General features: G+C 47.2%; 1 protein-coding gene across 1 annotated transcript in view; it reads right to left on the minus strand.

Annotated features, from left to right (window-relative positions):
* Nucleotides 1-5,504: 5,504 nt before the first annotated feature.
* Nucleotides 5,505-18,179, minus strand: part of LOC119445524 (monocarboxylate transporter 3-like) — a 66,489-nt gene continuing 53,814 nt past the window's right edge. The window contains exon 4 of the mRNA XM_049663370.1: nt 5,505-7,039. Coding sequence (XP_049519327.1) covers nt 6,687-7,039 — 353 coding nt within the window. The 3' untranslated portion in view covers nt 5,505-6,686. The remainder of the gene's footprint in view (nt 7,040-18,179) is intronic.

An 18,179-nucleotide genomic window follows, 5' to 3' on the forward strand; every position in this document is an offset into this window, starting at 1 on the left:
TGGAATCTAGGGAAGTTTTGTCTTTGTTGTCCAAAGAACTGGAACACGTCTTCGGTGCGCCCTCGTTTCAGACGGCGATCAGGGAGTGATGGGAAGGAACTAGCCATAAGGATATATGGATTTTTCGGCAGCAACGCCAGCCACCCACCACGGAGCCCAACAAGGGGACGCTGCAGGGCCTGTAAACACAGGTCCTGCAGACGCCAGCCGTACGTCACCGCTATAACCGAATATGAAATAACCTAGGTTGGCTACTCACCCAGGGTTAACCCTCGCTGCCAAGAAGATCGGAAGTAATATAGAAGAGAGTAGACGACAGGAAAGATGAAAAGGCGAGAGAAAGACGAAGATTGGAGAGAGAGACAGGAAAAGGCAACTACCGATTTCCCCCGGGTGGGTCAGTCCGGGGGTGCCGTCTACGTGAAGCCGAGGCCAAAGGGGTGTGTTGCCTCCGCCGAGGGGCCTTAAAGGTCCAAACACTCAGCGTTGGCTTAACCCCCAGGATCCCCGTTTCCCCGGACACGGCTAAGCCGCGCACGGTTAGACGCGGGAGGGTCCAACCCTCGTGTGCTCGGGTACGTGGTGGCGCAGCTCACCAAACGCCTGCTGACGCAGGCGCCCCTGCGGGGAAACCTAGGTGGCGTATGTGGAACATATATATATATATATATATATATATATATATATATATATATATATATATATATATATATATCATAAGGCGCCAATACTCCATGACACCAAGAACAGCATAGGGGAAAGTATACTTAGTTCAATATTGAATTGCAGCACAAATCAATAAATCCAAATGACATTGGATGAGAACACAACGTTGCCGCAGGTGGGATATGAACCCACATCTTCACCATAAGCTTGCGATGGTTTTACCAATTGAGCTACCGCGGCGCCGTATTCGCATCCGCTTTCTGGGATATTTACGTTTATCTACTAGAACTAAGCTTGGGATGTTAGCCAGCGCCAACGCTCAGCAGCGTGGCGACGGATGTGGAACATCCTTTCTGCCGCAAGCGACACGCCTGCGTGAACTTTTCGAATGAAGCCAACTGGTCAATAAACCCGCACATGCTACCTGAAGGCATCAACGCTGCCGGATTCCAGAGCCTCGCTACGTAATGAACAACAATAAAGAAAACTGAGGGGCCCAATTTACCAGCGAAGCTGTGAGTCTCTACTTGGTCGGGTTTTCTCATGTCGGCGTGCGCGGTGCTCACACAAAATTGTGGGCCGATACCAGAGAATGCGCAAGAAAGCGCGAAGCGCACAGTTTGCTGCTTCGTCGAGAGTCATCAAATGACGTAATCAGGTGACATAACCACTTGAAGAAGACGTCATCGCATGACGTCACGTTTGGCGTGATGACGTCATCAGGAGATACCGTCACGTGACGATGCCGTTATTCTCGTATATTCGAATTACAATTGTAAGACATCATGTTTGCAGCTTGTGTAAGACGTTCTTTACTAATTATTCTGACGCAATTTACTTTAAACATTCGATTAGTTCAATAACGCATCTACGTTCTAGGAGAATGAGGGTGTATGCTGCACTTCCGCACACGGGCGTGTGCGCGTGACGTACGTATGCGCACAATGTATCTGTCCCTGATTCGTGAGCGCTCTGACCATTGCACATGTCGCACAGTGTGCGCTGCGACCCTAATCGACATTATGGCCAAACCTGTCCAGAAACCGGATCTAGCGGCCGCGGCCACTCAGACATACCTCAAATGGCAACTGAAAAAGGTCTTTGTCTCAGTTTCCGCGTAACAGAAATATGTTTTCTCGTACATTCGAATTACAATCCGAAGCTATAAGGTCTGCAGCTTCTGTGTCAGTCGACCCGCTGCGGTGGCTCAGTAGCTAAGGCGCTACGCTGCTGAGCACGAGGCAGTGGGATCGAATCCCGGCCGTGGCGGCCGCATTTCGATGCAGGCGAAATGCAAAAACGCCCGTGTGCTGGCGTTGTAGTGGACGTTAAAGAACCCCAGGTGGTCACAATTAATGCGGAGCCCTACGCTACGACGTGCCTCATAATCAGAACTGGTTTTGGCACGTAATGCCCCAGAAAGAAGAAGAGGTGTGTCAGTCGTACTTTACGAATCTTCTCAGGCAATTTACTTTGAAAAATTTAATTAGTTCACTAAGACACTTGTGCATGTCGGAGGGCATAGAAGAGTGAGGATGCATGCTGCACTTCCGCACACTTGCTTGCGCGCTTGGTGTACGTCGCTTATGGTGGTGGTGCTTGTCTCACGTCGTCTAACGTCGGCAACAGCTTCGCTGTAGTACATCTACTTGCACAGAGTAGAATGGAGGCGAATTCTTTATTAGTCATATCGTAAGAAGCCAACAAACAACGACATCAAGGGCAGCATTGGGGAGATTATCCGCAGTTTTTTATTGAATTGAAGAATGATAAAAAAGTTAATAATCACTTTGGCATACGCTAAAGAGGCTGAAGGCGAAGGCCTGCGCGCTCGCGAGACATTAGATTACATGACATTCTCATTCGAATGCATTGTTACTTCCTATTGTTTTCTCCAACCAAACGTCGTGGGCTCGAGTGCCTTAATTACCTCTGCTATAGTTAAATATATCTTAATTAACATCGCCCTAATAACACCAAAGGTCGTGGGTTCGCCTTCCATCAATGGTCATGGGTTTCAGTGCCTTAGTTAACTTTATCTTAATTACCTGTGTCTTAATTAACACTAAAGTCTTCGGCTCGACACCCACCAAAGGTCGCATGTTCGACCATCAATCACCATCAAAATTTGGTGTCATCAATTTTGGTGTTAATTTTGGTGCCATCAATATCGGTGCTATAACGGCGGATGGTCAATTTTTCGACCCATGAGCCACCTAAGGCTTTCGCCCTAATAAATGTAAACGAAAGTTGACGAAAAGGAAGTGACCCCAGGTGGGATACAAACCCACGTCATCGCAATACGCATGCGGTGCTATTACCAATTGAGCGACGGCGGTGCCGTTTTCCCATCGCATTTCTGTTGTATTTATGTTTATATATCTGTAGTAATCTTGGGAGTGTTAGCCAGTGCCACCTCTCACGGTCTTGGCGGCGGATGTGGAAGATCCTTTCTGCCGCAGGCGTCACATCTACAGGAACTTCGGTGAACGCAACTGGTCAATAAACCCACACATGCTCCCTGAAGCCACCAAAGCTGCCGGATTCGAGACCTTTGCTGTGTATAGAACGAGAACAAAGGAAACCGAGGGTCCCGCTTTTATTAGTCATATCATAAGAAGCCAACAAACAATGACACCAAGGACAGCGTTGGGGAAATTATTCGTAGTACTTAATTAAATTAATGAAAAGATAAACAAATGGAACCGAAAGTGGATGAAAAAACAACTGGCTGCCGTTGGTATATGAACTGACGCCAGATTGGCAGTACCGCTGAAAGAAAACTCAATATAAATTATATATGCTCTGTTCAACAACTCGAAGCTCAACTTCTGTTTTCGGTTCTACGGCACAGTAACTAAGGTAAATATTTCCAATACGACTGATACATAGCTTGTTTCGACAGCAGCAGTACACTGCGTGCCAATATTGATTCAAAGCTACCGCATTACCATCGACAGCGATTGTGCGATGAGTTCTGCCGAACTTTTTAACGATCTAGCATTCTTTGTGTATTTTGCGCACTTTCCGGGGGCTATATATCTATCTATGCTTGTATGTATGTATCTATGTATGTTTGTGCGCAACCATTTTCCCGCCTACGTGGATCAATAGGTAGTCAGTGGTGGAATGGGTAACGCATCGGGCTCCTGTGCGAAAGTAACAGGCTTCAAAACCAACCACCAGCCTAATTTGGGTCACAGAGTACAGCTACAGCGGAAAAATATTAGCACAAGTGACCGATACAGATCAGATAAATTGTTGCTCGCGATGCTGTTGTTCCCTAGCACGCCGAAAACGAGACTAGCAGGTACCCCCTCTTTCAAACAGGAATCATGTGGCACTTTAGATACCAATGTGCACGGGAACAAGAGCGCCGCGTACCGCAATTTCTCTGCTCGGGTCATCGGCCACTTGTGCTAATGTTTTTCCACCCGCCGCGGTTGCTCAGTGGCTATGGTGTTGGGCTGCTGAGCACGAGGTCGCGGGATCGAATCCCGGCCACGGCGGCCGCATTTCGATGGGGGCGAAATGCGAAAACACCCGTGTACTTAGATTTAGGTGAACGTTAAAGAACCCCAGGTGGTCCAAATTTCCGGAGTCCCCAACTAAGGCGTGCCTAATAATCAGAACTGGTTTTGGCACGTAAAACCCCATAATTTAATTTTAATTTTTTTAAATGTTTTTCCGCTGCAACTGTACGTGGCAATGGGTACATACATGCCGCTGCTCAACAAACCTATTTCACGCCGAATAGGGTGAATGTAGACACAGAACTGGGCAGGTGCCGCTGTTCGAAGAACGTTTTTGACACCGACATTTAGTATTAGGTATGTGCCACTCAGTCTGTGCTTGTCTGCAATGAACCTCTTCGATGTGAACTTGGGACACTTGGTATTAGCCAAGGAGGTTTAAAAAAATATCTGGAGTGGCAGCCCCCGCAGTTTCTTACCAGCACAGGTGAAGCCACAGTTTGCCTATACTTCTGCTCTGAAAGAGGCCTGTGACAGCTGAAATCTGCTAGCACCTCACGTCCTTTTGGTCAGTTACTGCAAATGATAGGCTAATTTGAATTTAAAAGCTCGAACCTTTCGCTCAAAATATTATCTTTGGCTGTGTATTATTATCATGATGTGCCATAAAATTTGAAAATAACTTAAGGCTTTCTTCTGAAACCAGTGACAGAAAGGAAGACGCCCAACGATATCTTCACGGCTAAATTATCCACCTAAAAACAGCACGGAGTGGGAAGAAAGAGCTTCGTATATTCCTCGCTATTTTCTACGCGTGCCTACGGGTAAATAAATTTCCTTGTCAGCTATATCCTAACTTATGATTTTGCATGTACACTGTCGTAGTGTTTGTGATGTGTGGCAAAGTTAATGTCAAGCAGACGCAATTTACTGTTTTGTTTGCTCAGCTGTTCTGTTTATATGAAGTACGATGTATTGTATGTGTGGTACGTTATATTGCATTGTATACGTTCATACAATAGTTGTATGCGTGCCTACGGGTAAATAAATTTCCTTGTCAGCTATTTTCTAACGTCATTGCTTGCTTATGGTAAGATGGCGGCGGTCCGGTTTCACTTTTGAGACGGCAGCTCCACTCCAGCATTTTTTTTAAAACCTCCTTGGTATTTGCCAGTAGGTGAGTGCCGCTCTTCAATGACCATCTTTAATACAACTTGGGTAACTAATTTGTGCCACTGGGAATGTGCCGCTCTACAATGACAAAAAATATTCCTTAAATTTTTCCGATACTCAGCGGCATCAAACCCACGTCACAAGGATTCCGGAAACCCGGTGCAGTAGCAGACGGTGCCACAAATGCACTGGGTATGTGTCGTTTTTTTTAAAAAATAGGCTGGTGATGATGATGACGTGCCGCTTTTCAGTGAACGCCGTTGTCGCCAACGCTTTAGTGAGCAGCGCCATCAATGCACTGGGTATGTGCCTCTCTACAGTGAACCTGTCACCAAAGTGGGTTACAGAGTATGTGCCACTGAGGGTGCCGCCAAGCGAGGGCTATCACAGGCGGTCATGCAGCAAAACAGCTCCGATCAAGCTGAACGCCTTCTTCGTCTTTGTCTTTTTCTCCAAAGCGTCCACGGCGCGCAACACACAGATGAAGCCCACTATCGCCGCACAACGCACTGAAAATGCCCTGTGTGTACTGTCGACCAAAAAAGTTTACAGACCCCAGGATCTCAGGAAACGTTAAATGCATGAGCAGCCTTTAAAAGTAGCCAGTAAAACCGTACATCACAATGTTGTTCGCATATACCAGTACAGACTAAAAATGGGAATACCAGGCTGCGTTTTGAGGCTGCGGAGATATTCAGCTTTTTGCCAGGTCCCTTGGTCCGTAAACTCTTTAGGTCGATAGTACGTGTGATTTCTTCCGCTCTCGGAAAGCATCGGCTCGATTATTTTGAAGTGGTGACCCCAGGTGCAGGTCATGAGCGTCAGTAATACGGCTTAATCCTGGCCGCGTAGTTAAAAGTAATTTATAGCCAGGTGGGAAAATACCTTCGTAAAGCGCGCTAGGCGCACCTTTATGCCGTATGAGATCACAGAAAAGGCACAGAAAAGGAGTATAGTAGTCTTTGCTGGCGGGCTACTTGCTGACGCATACTTCGTAGGAGTATCGTAGCACATAAAAAAGCCTAGCAAAAAGAAGAGCGGACAGAACAGCTCTGTGTCCTCCACTTCTCACGCGGTTAAGCATTGGAACGATTGCACCGTTTTATTGGTCCCTTTCTCTCATTAGGTGTTATAAGATGCTTCTAAAACGCAGCGCAGTACAGCATTATTTCGTATGACGACGATAAACAACCTCCTCCATACAGGTACAGTTGCGTTGGCATTAAAGCACCTTCTTATGACTGGTCACTTTTCCGCCTTTCTGAGCGAGATGGCTTAAAAGAAATCTCGGCCAGACACGCAGGACTTTGAGGCGCCAGTCGGCCTCCACGATGCTAGTATTAAACTACTATCACAAAGGTTGCCGGCTGATGATTATAGAACAGTAGTCCGCACAGAGCAATCGCCGTTTGTCCCGTAGGAAAGGCCTACTACACTGCAGCTTCTCTCGCCCAGAGTCGTGACCGTACTCGGTTTTCGAGCCTTTGCGTCATCTCTTGGGTAACAGGGATAGCCCCGCCACACTGCAAAACCAGCACCGGGTAAATAGACGAACTTGCACACATGCATCGCAGCCCTGTCCAGCTCGTCCTTGGGAGACCATTTTCGCCGCTTGGAGAGCCTTTCAGCCACGCAGACGCTGAGCCACAGTAGAAAGCAAAGTAACTGCAGGAACCCGCACAACTGGAAGACCGCGTCGTAAGAGCCCGTTTGATCTCGGAAGTACCCTGAAATGAAAAGACCGTGCACTCGTTTTAATTCAGTTCTAATTCAACACTTACTTTTGCGTCTGCGAACAACAATTTGTGAGTGGCAGTCAGCCCCCAGAATTAGTGCAAGACTACGTTTATCAACGACAATTACTCCCGGAGGACCTCATCATGAGAACGACATTTCCTAAAATATAACCAAAATGCTTAGAACACGTCCTTCATGTCTTTCCATGCAAGCGAAGTTTTCTTAGCTTTTAGAACGGCGCATTGAAACATACCATGGTCTATGTACAATGTGCAGGTCTGTTTATTTGCAGATTACGACGAAATCTTTGTATGGGATCCTTGTGTGATAGCGTTTAATATGGGTTTGTGGACCATAACGTAAAACACACACTTAAAGGCTTCAATTTCTCAAGTGAACACTTCGTTTATACCTCCCCGGAATGTCAGCGTAGGTAACACAATGTCTACACCAGCTTGTAATTGAGAAACGCCACTGCTCTTGTAACCGACCTCGTGCTGATTCTGTGCGTTAAATTTCTTGCTACTATTCGCTTGCGCCATAAATCACGTCAGTGAACTAAGAACACAGCCTTTACTCAAATACCACAGTCGACCAGACCTTACTGAATATGAATGCGAGTTTAGGGTGCGGAAATGTTTGCAGAATGCATGGGCAGAATGCGTGGTCCGAATAGAGTGCGTTCGAAGGAAGTCGATAGCACTTAGAAACGTACACCAAGTGGTGTTAACAGGCCGAGAAAGCTTGACTTCAAAATGTGTTTAGGCGCGTACGGCAGGCATTAGCAAATCATGACCGGTAACTTATCGCTATCATCAATGCAATCTTACACACTTACACTTACACAATCATCGCCGTCTGCCGGTATAGTATCAAAGGCAGAAACTTGGAGGTTCACAAAATAGCTCGAGAAGAAGATAAGGACCGCGAAAGGAGAGATGGACAAAAAAATTAAGAGACGTAGAGTTTATAGGCTGGAAGATGCCAGTGTACATTAGATAGCAAACAGGGGTAGCTGATATTCATTCTAAATGACGTAAAGACGCAGAGATTAAGGTGGACGGCACATGGAATTTGTAGAAGTGGTAATGGTCTAATAAAGTTACGGAATGAGTGCCAAGGGAAGGCAACTGTACTCAATGAGGCAGTGAATAAGGTGGAGTGATGAAATGAGGAAATGTGCGAGGGCATAAAATGTGCCAGGCTGGCGCAAGACAGGGGTAATTGAAGGTAGCTGGGTGAGGGCTTCGTTCTACAGTGAACAAAAATGGGATGTTCATGACTGCTGGAAAATGAGCCGCGAGCCATCCCGATTGGATCTGAGGGCATGTCTTTGAGCGCTGTGAAGCAGCAGAGCGGTTCGAGCTAACGGGTCCCGGAAGGGCGCCACGTAAAAAGAAGTTTGTATCACCGTAATAAAAATGCTATTTTCTTCTTGCTCTTCCTCTTGAGTGCCCAGTTTTAATCTAATAGGTGTTGGTAGTAGTACAGAAATGAACGCCTAAAGCAAAATGTGAAGCAGTGAGCGAGCTTCTACGTCCCCGTTTTGCGTCCTTTGTCTCGTTTCGCACTGTTTAACAAGATGGAACACCATCTAGCCCAGTGTAATACCCTACAGCAAGAGAACCAGCAAGAGTCATGGACTACGTCCAGCAGTATCGTGGCAGTATGCGCAATTTTCTGTTGAAATGTTGCAGTGATACAGCGCCATCGGAAATTCATTACCAGGCACGACGAGGCTGCAAGTTTCGTTTATTCAGTCCTTATTTGGCCAATAATTGGTACATATGAACACTACTGCTACGTGTCATTTCTCGGCCTTTCGCAGAGTTCGATTCCAACGTGCATCGTGACAGGACGCATAAATGGAACCATGCATCCTCCAAGGGCTCCTACGCGACAAGTGGAATTTTAGGAAAGACTATGCCCTGCACTAATCCTAAAGAAACATCTTTCTCGTGTAGATATCCTCCTATTAGATTGAGTACTTGAACATTAGCTATATTACGTGTAAATGAGTAAGCATTTCTTTGCAAATCCAACGAGGAAACCCGTCCGTCCGTCTGTCGCGTAAGACGAATCGCTATAGGGTAAATAATGTGCAAAACAAAATAAACTTGAAAGTAAACCAACTTCGGAGACACTTAAGCTTCGCCTTTGAGAGCAGAACGCGAGAGCATTGAAAGGTCCCCGACTGCATGCCACACTTTCCAACAACTGCATCTTATGCAACCGTAATCTGTACCGGGAAACGTTTGCGGTGAACGCTATGCAAGGAGGCGGCCTTTCTGGTTCTTTTTTTTTCTCTCCCGCATGCTCGGCGCTGCAGCTGCCGCGGATGCGTAAAGGATTCGCAGCGGCCAGCGCCATCTAGTGGTGCTGCAAGGAAACGAATGGCGCGCGCCGCTCTGTGATTAGTAGAAACGCGGCGCACGCCGCGTTGTGATTGGTAGAACATTTTCACTTACGGTTAACGCCGGATTTCTGCGTAACGGGGCCCTTAAAGCTTTCGCTTTAAATCTTTAGTGGTGGTGAGTTTCGAACATAGGATCCCACGCTCTGAAGCCGAGTGTCTTACCCACTAGCCTCACTTGCAGAAGGTGAACATATCTGAACCATATGAATGTTCAGATATGAATGTTCAGTTATGCATGTTCAGATATGAATGTTCAGAATAAGCCCGAGAGCAAGTTAAGGACAGCACAAGGAGCAACGGAACGAAATATGCTAGGCGTAACGTCAACAGACAGCAAGAGAGCTGTGTGGACCAGAGAGAAAATGGCGATAACCGATATTGTAATTGACATTAAGAGAACAAAAATGGTGCTGGGTAGACAATGTAATGCGTAGGGTAGATAACGGATGGAGTATTAGAGGTACAGAGTGGGTACCAAGACGAGGGTGCTATTGCAAGACAGGGGTAAATGGAGATCGCAGGGAGAGGCCTTCGTCCTGCAGTAGACATAAATGTAGGCTGATGAGGATAATGAGTGATTCTATGCGTCTCATCACGGTTAATTCTTCAAGCGCTTACAGCGCTCGTGTTTGTTCGCTGTGTTACGTTTCTGTGCCGAAGTGCACTGGAATATTTATTCTTGATAAGAGTGATAATGACACCGGCCTACGTGGAGATGAGCAAGTGGCACAATGTTCACGCATTGGAGTTCCTGGATGAATTTTTTTATCGTTTACATTTAATATTGTTAAATGCACTTGCCCGTCGCATCTGCTGCATACTCGTATAGTTTGTTCAACGCCGCTCATCGCAAGTATGATACTTTGTTTTGGTGCATGATGGTCATACATCTGTGAAGCCGTCATTTGAATTCTCTATGTGGGCGGCCTTTCTCTGCGTAAAAGAACGCTTGGACGTTTGTCGTGCCCCAACATATATTTGCTCTGAAATCTCTATGGGACTTGTTAGCAGTGAATGAACGAGTTTATATTATGTGAACAGTAGGTAATGGGCATTTTATATATTCTTTTCTATGTTCATTTAACATGTCTAGGCTTGTGCTGTCTTTTTAGCGGTTCTTTTTTACTTCCAGGATTTATGGGCTGCTTTTGTTAGTGTTTCGTCATTATTTTTGACAGGGGTTCGTATTTTCATTCTATTATGCAATTTTGTATTCGACCTATGGTTTTGGAATAGCTGGTCCCATTTGTGGCCAAACGTCTCCCTTTGTATAATCAGTAAGGAAGCAATGGAAATTTCGGTTTGGCCCGAAAACAAAAAGGAAGTGATGGCGAGCTTTAGCGTTGCGTTTGAGCCCGCACACGGTGTTCTAGGAAAGCGCGGAGGCGATGGCATGACCCGACTATGCATAGCAGCACATTTGCAGAAACCCCGAAGGACACAGAGCTGGCGCGATGACCAACGCGAGCAGCGACGTTAGAGGGGTGGTTCGCGAGATTCTACCGACGGAAAACCGTCGGCGTTTGTCAGCGCCCACTGAAAGCACTAGATAAACTTAACGTGACGCTTAGTGTCCATTCCGCTGAGACCAGTGTATGCACGTTGGTGTGATATTCAAACAATTGTACAGAAGGAACGCCAATTAGTGTGCGCCGAGCGCTCATGCCAGAAGCGGCCGCCAGAACGCTGCCCGGGCTACGGCACAATCGATTGAGGGGAGCGTGACGGCATGTTCACTCGGCTTCGTCGTTTTAGCTGCAGACGCACTGCGTGGCTCTGGAGGCCTTCTTTATCATCCACGTGTAGGCCGTGCAGGCCCCGTCAATATCTGGACAGCAGCACGAGGTGAAATGGCCTCGAGAGACAGTATAGTTGTTAAATTGAGAAAGGGGTATATGAAAAAATATTTTGCAGTTTCACTCGAAATGTGAAACATTAACATCGATAGCAAAGTATTAGAAGCTTACACCCTGTAATGTTGGTAGTTTTATTTGCCGTGTACACTAAAAATACGCTTACAAACTAAATAGAGCATGGTTCCACCATGCGCACAGAGGAACATGGGCAGATCTTATTCGATAACTGCGAGCACTCGCTGTGGCAACGCTGGCATGATGAGTGACGCCTTCAGCGGGGGAGCGAACGTTTCCTGCTGCCGCTCGCCTTACCGCGTCTCAGCAACTTAGATTACACGACCTCCAACCCTGGGCGCACGCTTCCCGTATGCGCTCAGCCGTGCAGAGAGCCGCGTTGAGAACTGCACGGGCCGGGCTTTCTCAAGTGCCCGGGAGCGCCCAGGCGCCCATCCACCTCGGGCTTAGAAGCTGTGGGCTGGTGTCTGGCTCAGCATACAGTAGGATCCATTATACATAGGCCTGGCTATGTTATTTTTGCGATAGCAACTATATGTACACTCCAAAGCAGATTTCTGCCGTCGGCGTCGCCGTGAGGTTCCGTATGACGTCAATGGAGATGAAATCGTCGCCGCACGCCGAACGCTGTATGTGCGAGTGAAAGGGCGCGAGGGACGCGCGCTTTCACGTGGAGTGAACCCACGACGGAGAACAAACGCGCGTTCTTCGCCGTGCTCCCTTAAGGGCTACAGAACTAGGCGTCTCTTTCCTCCTTTACAATCACCATATATGTAGAGCAAACGCGCCTTCTTCCAACCCGCGAAAGGCCTTGGGGGGGGGGGGGGGGAGGGAAGGGAGGCGACGTTTAGCTGCGGCACCAAGTGCCTATTTATATAAAAAAAAAGTTGTCGCAGTTTCACCTGAAAGGCGAAGCATCAATTGCGATAGCAAATTTGTAGAAAGCTATACGGAGTAATGATATTAGCTTTATCAGCGGTATAAACTTGGACATGCAGCAGCACCGGCAACACGCAGAACTGTTGTCGACGCCGTCGGCGTTATGCCCGCTTTCGCTCAAAGTGTGTGCGGCGTTGGTGACTGTTGCCGGAGCCTCTGATATAAATAGGCACTTGGTGCCGCAGCTAAACGTCGCCTCCCTTCCCTCCCCCCCCCTCCCCCATGGCCTTTCGCGCGTAGGAAGAGGCGCGTTTGCTCTACATATATGGTGATTGTAAAGGAGGAAAGAGACGCTTACATCTGCAGCCCTTAAGGGAGCACGGCGCAGAACGCGCGTTTGTTCTCCGCCGTGCGTTCCCTCCCCATGAAAGCGCGCGCCCCTCGCGCCCTTTCACTCGCACATACAGCGTTCGGCGCGCGGCGACACTTTCATCTCCATTGACGTCATACGGAACCTCACGGCGACGCCGACGGCAGAAATCTGCTTTTGAGTGTCCATATAATTGCTATCGCAATAAAATCACAGCATATCCCCGAAGTGAATGATGATGAGTGGGCGAAGCACCGGGGGATCATTCGGGTGAACCACAGCTACGGACGAGAGATAAAGAGAGCGCGCGTCGGGAACGAACGCCATTGTGCACCGCAGCGCCCCTAGCTACGGACGAGAAAGAGAGCGCGCGTCGGGAACGAGAGAAAGAGAACGCGCGTCGGGAACGAACGCCTTTGTGCACCGCAGCGCACCTAGCTACGGACGAGAGAGAAAAACGCCGGAAGCGTTCTCCGGAAGCCGGAAGCTGGCTTCCGGAACCGGAAGTGGAAACGGAAGCGGAAGTCGGCTTCCCGTTATACTATACATATACATATATATGCATATATGCGTATACATACATGCATAGCGGTCTCCATGCCAACCAGAGCTACGGACTTCTAGTGAACACTTCATAAATCTACATGCGGCGTCTCTGTCACGTACGGACACACAACGCCATCTATTGAGCAATTCATAAACTAGAGGTGGCTACATACTACTACTACTACTACTACTACTACTACTACTACTACTACTACTACTACTACAGAGGAGGGAACGACCCACACCCTAAGGAGCTTCGCCCCTAAAACGTTGTGAGGCGAGAAGGTGGTAAAGACTTCCGACGCTGCTCGACGAGTGTCCCGTTCTGATGTCGAAAACCTCCGAGCCCCCCCAGAGACCTCGGCAACAGTCACCAATGCCACACGCGTTTTGTATGAACGCGGGCAAAACGCCGACGGCGTCGACAACAGTTCTGCGTGTTGCCGGTGCTGCTGCATGTCCAAGTTTATACAGCTGATAAAGCTACTATCATTACTTCGTATAGCTCTCTGCAAATTTGCTATCGCAATTGATGCTTCGCCTTTCGGGTGAAACTGCGACTTTTTTCTAACGGCGCCCAAGACTGTCGACTATAAAAATTACCGTCCTGGCAGAACTTTGGGTCATTGGCCGCAGTCGGCCTTCGGGAAAGCAGAGACTGGCACGCTACGACAAGGTAGCAGACTGGCGGTACACACCATAGATTAGTACATGTACTTCCGCAGAACTCATTTGCCATATTCAGTGGAAGGCTCAAAGACAAAAAATTCTTAAAGAGACTTCAGTCACCCACAATAATCTTCATAATAGCACCCACAAGCGCATATACTACTACAAATTTCAGTGCACCTCGGTACATTGTTTTCTAGAGCAAGAGACATGCTTAATCTTTTGTTCTTCACAACATATTTTTGCTTTTCATGGAACCGAATCATGTGCCGTCTTTTAATGCCTTACCTGTGAAAATCAGGTTGCCAGAACAAATGTGAAAGATATTAAAGGCCTTTCTTAGAACCATTACATATTTAAATAATGCAACCGCAAATCAATTTCGGAATATACATTCAGAAATAAAACTGTTCGGCTGGTTGGTAACATTCGAGTAATAGTGCAAGAGATAGGATATACAGAAGCAAACGAACTAAGTGCTGACTATCAACCAATTTTTATGGCGCGCGCATTAAGATATATACAGGCGCGGCAAGGAAACAAGGAGGAAAGGAGCCCACAAACACGTGACATAAAAAGCAAGAAACGAAGCATAAAATACAAAAATCCCCTAAAACGGCACCATCATTCACGTGAAAGGAACGCGACTTCCTTAGAGAAAAGGGACGGTGGTGGTGTACAAACGCATCTGTCAACTTTTCCGTCGATGCAGAAGGCCTCCTAAATTTCACGTGAATACTGTTACCGGTGCCACCTTAGTATTCTGCAGTACAGCACTCCACGGGCTCGTGCTTAGCCGAAAGCCCGGGCCCGGCCTGGCCCGTGGGCCGGGCCGGGCCGGGTATAGCAATTTTTCTTGGGCTCGGGCCGGGCACGGCGTGTGCTTGTTGACCCAGGCCCGGGCCGGGTTCTGGTTTTTTGACGCGGGCCCGGGCCGGGCTCGGACTTTCTGGTGGTGTGCATGTAACGTGCAGCGAGTTATTCTCGGGCGTCTCAACTCTGAAAAACATGTATTTTTCGGTCTCAGGCCGGGTTCGGGCCGGTTTCGAGCCGGGCTCGGGCCTAAGGTAAAGGGGTGGTGGGCTTGGCCGGGCGGGTAACGTAGATAATTCCGGGCCCGGGCGGGGCCCGGGTCTCGCCATAAAAGTTTTGATCGGGCTCGGGCGGGCAGGTCAACGTAAAAACGGGCCCGGGACGGGCCCGGGCTGAAAAAAATCGGCCCGTGCAGTGCTCTATTCTGCAGTTATTAAACAAGGTCTGAGAGCCACATCGGGAGCGATACTTCTGGGTGGCTGCCAACACTGGCCTTCTTCAAATTGACATTTCCTATGAGGCAATGGTCGTTGACACACCGGCCTGTTTGGCCGCTGTAGCAATGACCGCATGAAAGTAGAATCTCGTATCAACCCTGTGTGAGCATTCGACTAACTGCCCGTTCATGCCACCACACTATGCGCAGAAGCGTGGAGTCATTGCTGCTCAGGAGGCGAATTGCAGGCTTTTTGGCCATTATGCTATCTTGAATACCTGAATATCTCTTAGTAGAACAAACAGCCAATAAATGGTAAAGTAATCAAAACGAGAAAGCTAAGTCGCGCACTGTTCTGGCTCCGTTTTACACCGAGTGTCACACCGCATAAAAAAATGTGCAGAGAAAGCAGGCGTCTGAGTTAATTGTTTTTACAACAAGGTACGCATTTTCCACTATGTACCCCAAAAGTATGAACAGATGACAATGGGGCGCACAAGTGTAATAAAAAGTACGTAATGTTTATTTTCACTGCTGCCCCAGGGTCGTTATGCGATTTCCAACTCATGCGGTCGTTGCTATTTGCCGGTGTGTCACCGACCACCTCAAGAACATACCAATTCGACGGAGGGCAAACACATTTTCTACTATGCCCCAAAAAGTAATAATAGATGACAATGGAGCACACGAGTATAATAAAAAGCACGAAATTTTTATTTTCCCTGATGCTACAGGGTTGTTATCAGATTTCGCTCGCATGAAGTCGTTGCTATTTGCGGGTGCCCACCTCCGAACACTTGCCGATTAGATGAAGGGCAGTGTTGGTAGCCATCTAGCAGCGCATTCCTTCCGATGTGGCTGTCAGGCCTTGTTTAATGACTGCACAATACTTCGGCGGTGTCGAGAACACTATGCAAGTGAAACTTATGAGAGCTTCTGCATCGACAGAAAAGGTGACACATCCGCGAGTGTACCGTCATTCTCTCTTTTGTCTAAATCAATCGCATTCCATTCATGTTGATGATGGCACCTTTTTGTGATTTTGGTATTTTATGCATTGTTTCTTGCCTTTTAATCACTTTATTCTCAGCTTGCCCCCTCTTTTTCTCTTTCCCGTATCTATATATATTCATGTGTGTGCCGTAAAAATTGGTTGATAGTCAGCGCTTCCTCCGTTTCCTTTCGAATGTTCTGCCTCTTGCGCTCTTATTCGTCTTAGCTTTATCACATAAATAGTGCATGCTAAGGCCTAGAGTAACTCGGCTCTGGCTTTCATTCATTATCTTCATACTTTGTTCAAGTAAGCAGAATATTGTGCCACCATTTCTCGAATAATTATTTCACCATATATTGAATTCAGACTATCGAGTGTGTTTGATCAATACTCCAAACTAATGCGTATGCTACAAAACATTCCAGCGTTGGTGAAGGGAATGTGAAAAGAAAAGAGAACGGAGTGAAAAAACTCTCAATTCATTTTTCTGACACCTTAAATGGTGCGGCCGTCATGCTCATTGCGTTGTTGTTTTTATTCGGGCAATGCGTGACTTCGCTGTAAATTGGCATATCGGACGAAGTATAACATGTTGACATAGTGATGAAAAAAAAAGAGAAGAAACTGAGTTGTCTGCCCTTACATGCACCCAGACATTAAACCAAAGTAGACAGCCTGAATTTATTCATATTTCAAGACAAGAATACTTCAAATGCCGACTAAAAATATACAATAAAGTGAGGCTGAATAAAACAATAAAATGTGACTCCTGCATGTGACAACTCGCACACTTGCCTTCGTACACACAAAATACAGCGCGTGGGCTCCTGGTTCTTGCGGCGCTTGGACTTTAGGGGAACATCACTGCGACGGCAAAAGTTTCCCTGGAGTGTTATATCATTGTTAACGCAATAAAAAATTGAAAGGCTCTTTAAATAAAAATCTCAATAAGAGGACTAACGATGGCAACTTCTGATTTTTATTGCACAGGCCGCAGCCGACGTACGTGCTTTCGTTCGCCAATCGTAGCTTCAGGTGCGCATTGACGAACTTGCATTAAACGCGTATTTTTGAAGTTTGTGGGTTTGCTGCCTCACGGATTTGTGGCACATGTACTCGGCGAATGCCAACTGTTCCCTGGGAAATTTTAGTACATCTATAAGCGCATTTTGTCGTTTTGTTTCTCGCATCTTTCGGGAGTAGACGTACATGCGCAAGCGGCTTGAACGACATGACATAAACCGGTGAAAGAACAAATACACCTTCCAATCGCAAGTAAATTACGGCTTGGTCAGACGTCTCGGAGGGCCATATCACATACGACAGGCTTCAGACGAGACGCTGCTTAGCAACGAGTAAAACTTGTCATCTCAAGTAAAAGTAGGCACCTCAATGCTGCACGCTTCCATTGCGCGCGAACCCGAGAATCCACTCAGCTCGCCGTCCAGACATCGACAAACAGCGAGCGCTTGGAAAGTGTACGTAATGCCTAGACAGGCAGCCATTTTGGAGCTCGCCACACGTCATTAGCCGCATGTCAACCAGTACCTAGAGCAATAAATGAGGTCAGTGTATATTCAGGTACAAACTGACTGAAACACACTAAAAGGAAGGTGAATTATCGGGTACAGACCCCGTCAAGCCTTTTTTTGGCTGACCCAGCTGACAAAGCTGACCCAGCTTTGGCTCGAAATTCTTGGCTGTGCTTATAACGGAAAACATCCGCTTGGACGCGCACTTCCCAGAAAACTCGATGACCGGGTATCTGTATTCTCTTTGCAAAATATGTGGTTGCCTAGCGAATGGTCATTGCACTGCAGTGCAAATAAAGAAGCTAGTGATTATGGTGAAGATCATGCGACAACTCTGTCCTCGCCGAAGCATCTTAGCTATACACCGGGCCGCTGACGTATAGTACAGAGTCGGGTGGATGCCAAGGCTGGCTGTGTTTTCACTGCAGGACATGTGGCGCCGTACATGCCTATTCATTGTTCTCGCGCTACATATAGGCTATGCCAGCTAAAGTTAGCCCAGATCTTCAATGAAAAAAAGAAGATTTAGAAAACGTGGTGAATGATACAATTTTAAGACATGCGGTGTTCGGCCGTGAGACTTGTGACGAACAAACACCGCAGA

This window comes from Dermacentor silvarum, chromosome 3 (genome assembly GCF_013339745.2).
Source record: "Dermacentor silvarum isolate Dsil-2018 chromosome 3, BIME_Dsil_1.4, whole genome shotgun sequence".
NCBI classification, from domain to species: domain Eukaryota; kingdom Metazoa; phylum Arthropoda; class Arachnida; order Ixodida; family Ixodidae; genus Dermacentor; species Dermacentor silvarum.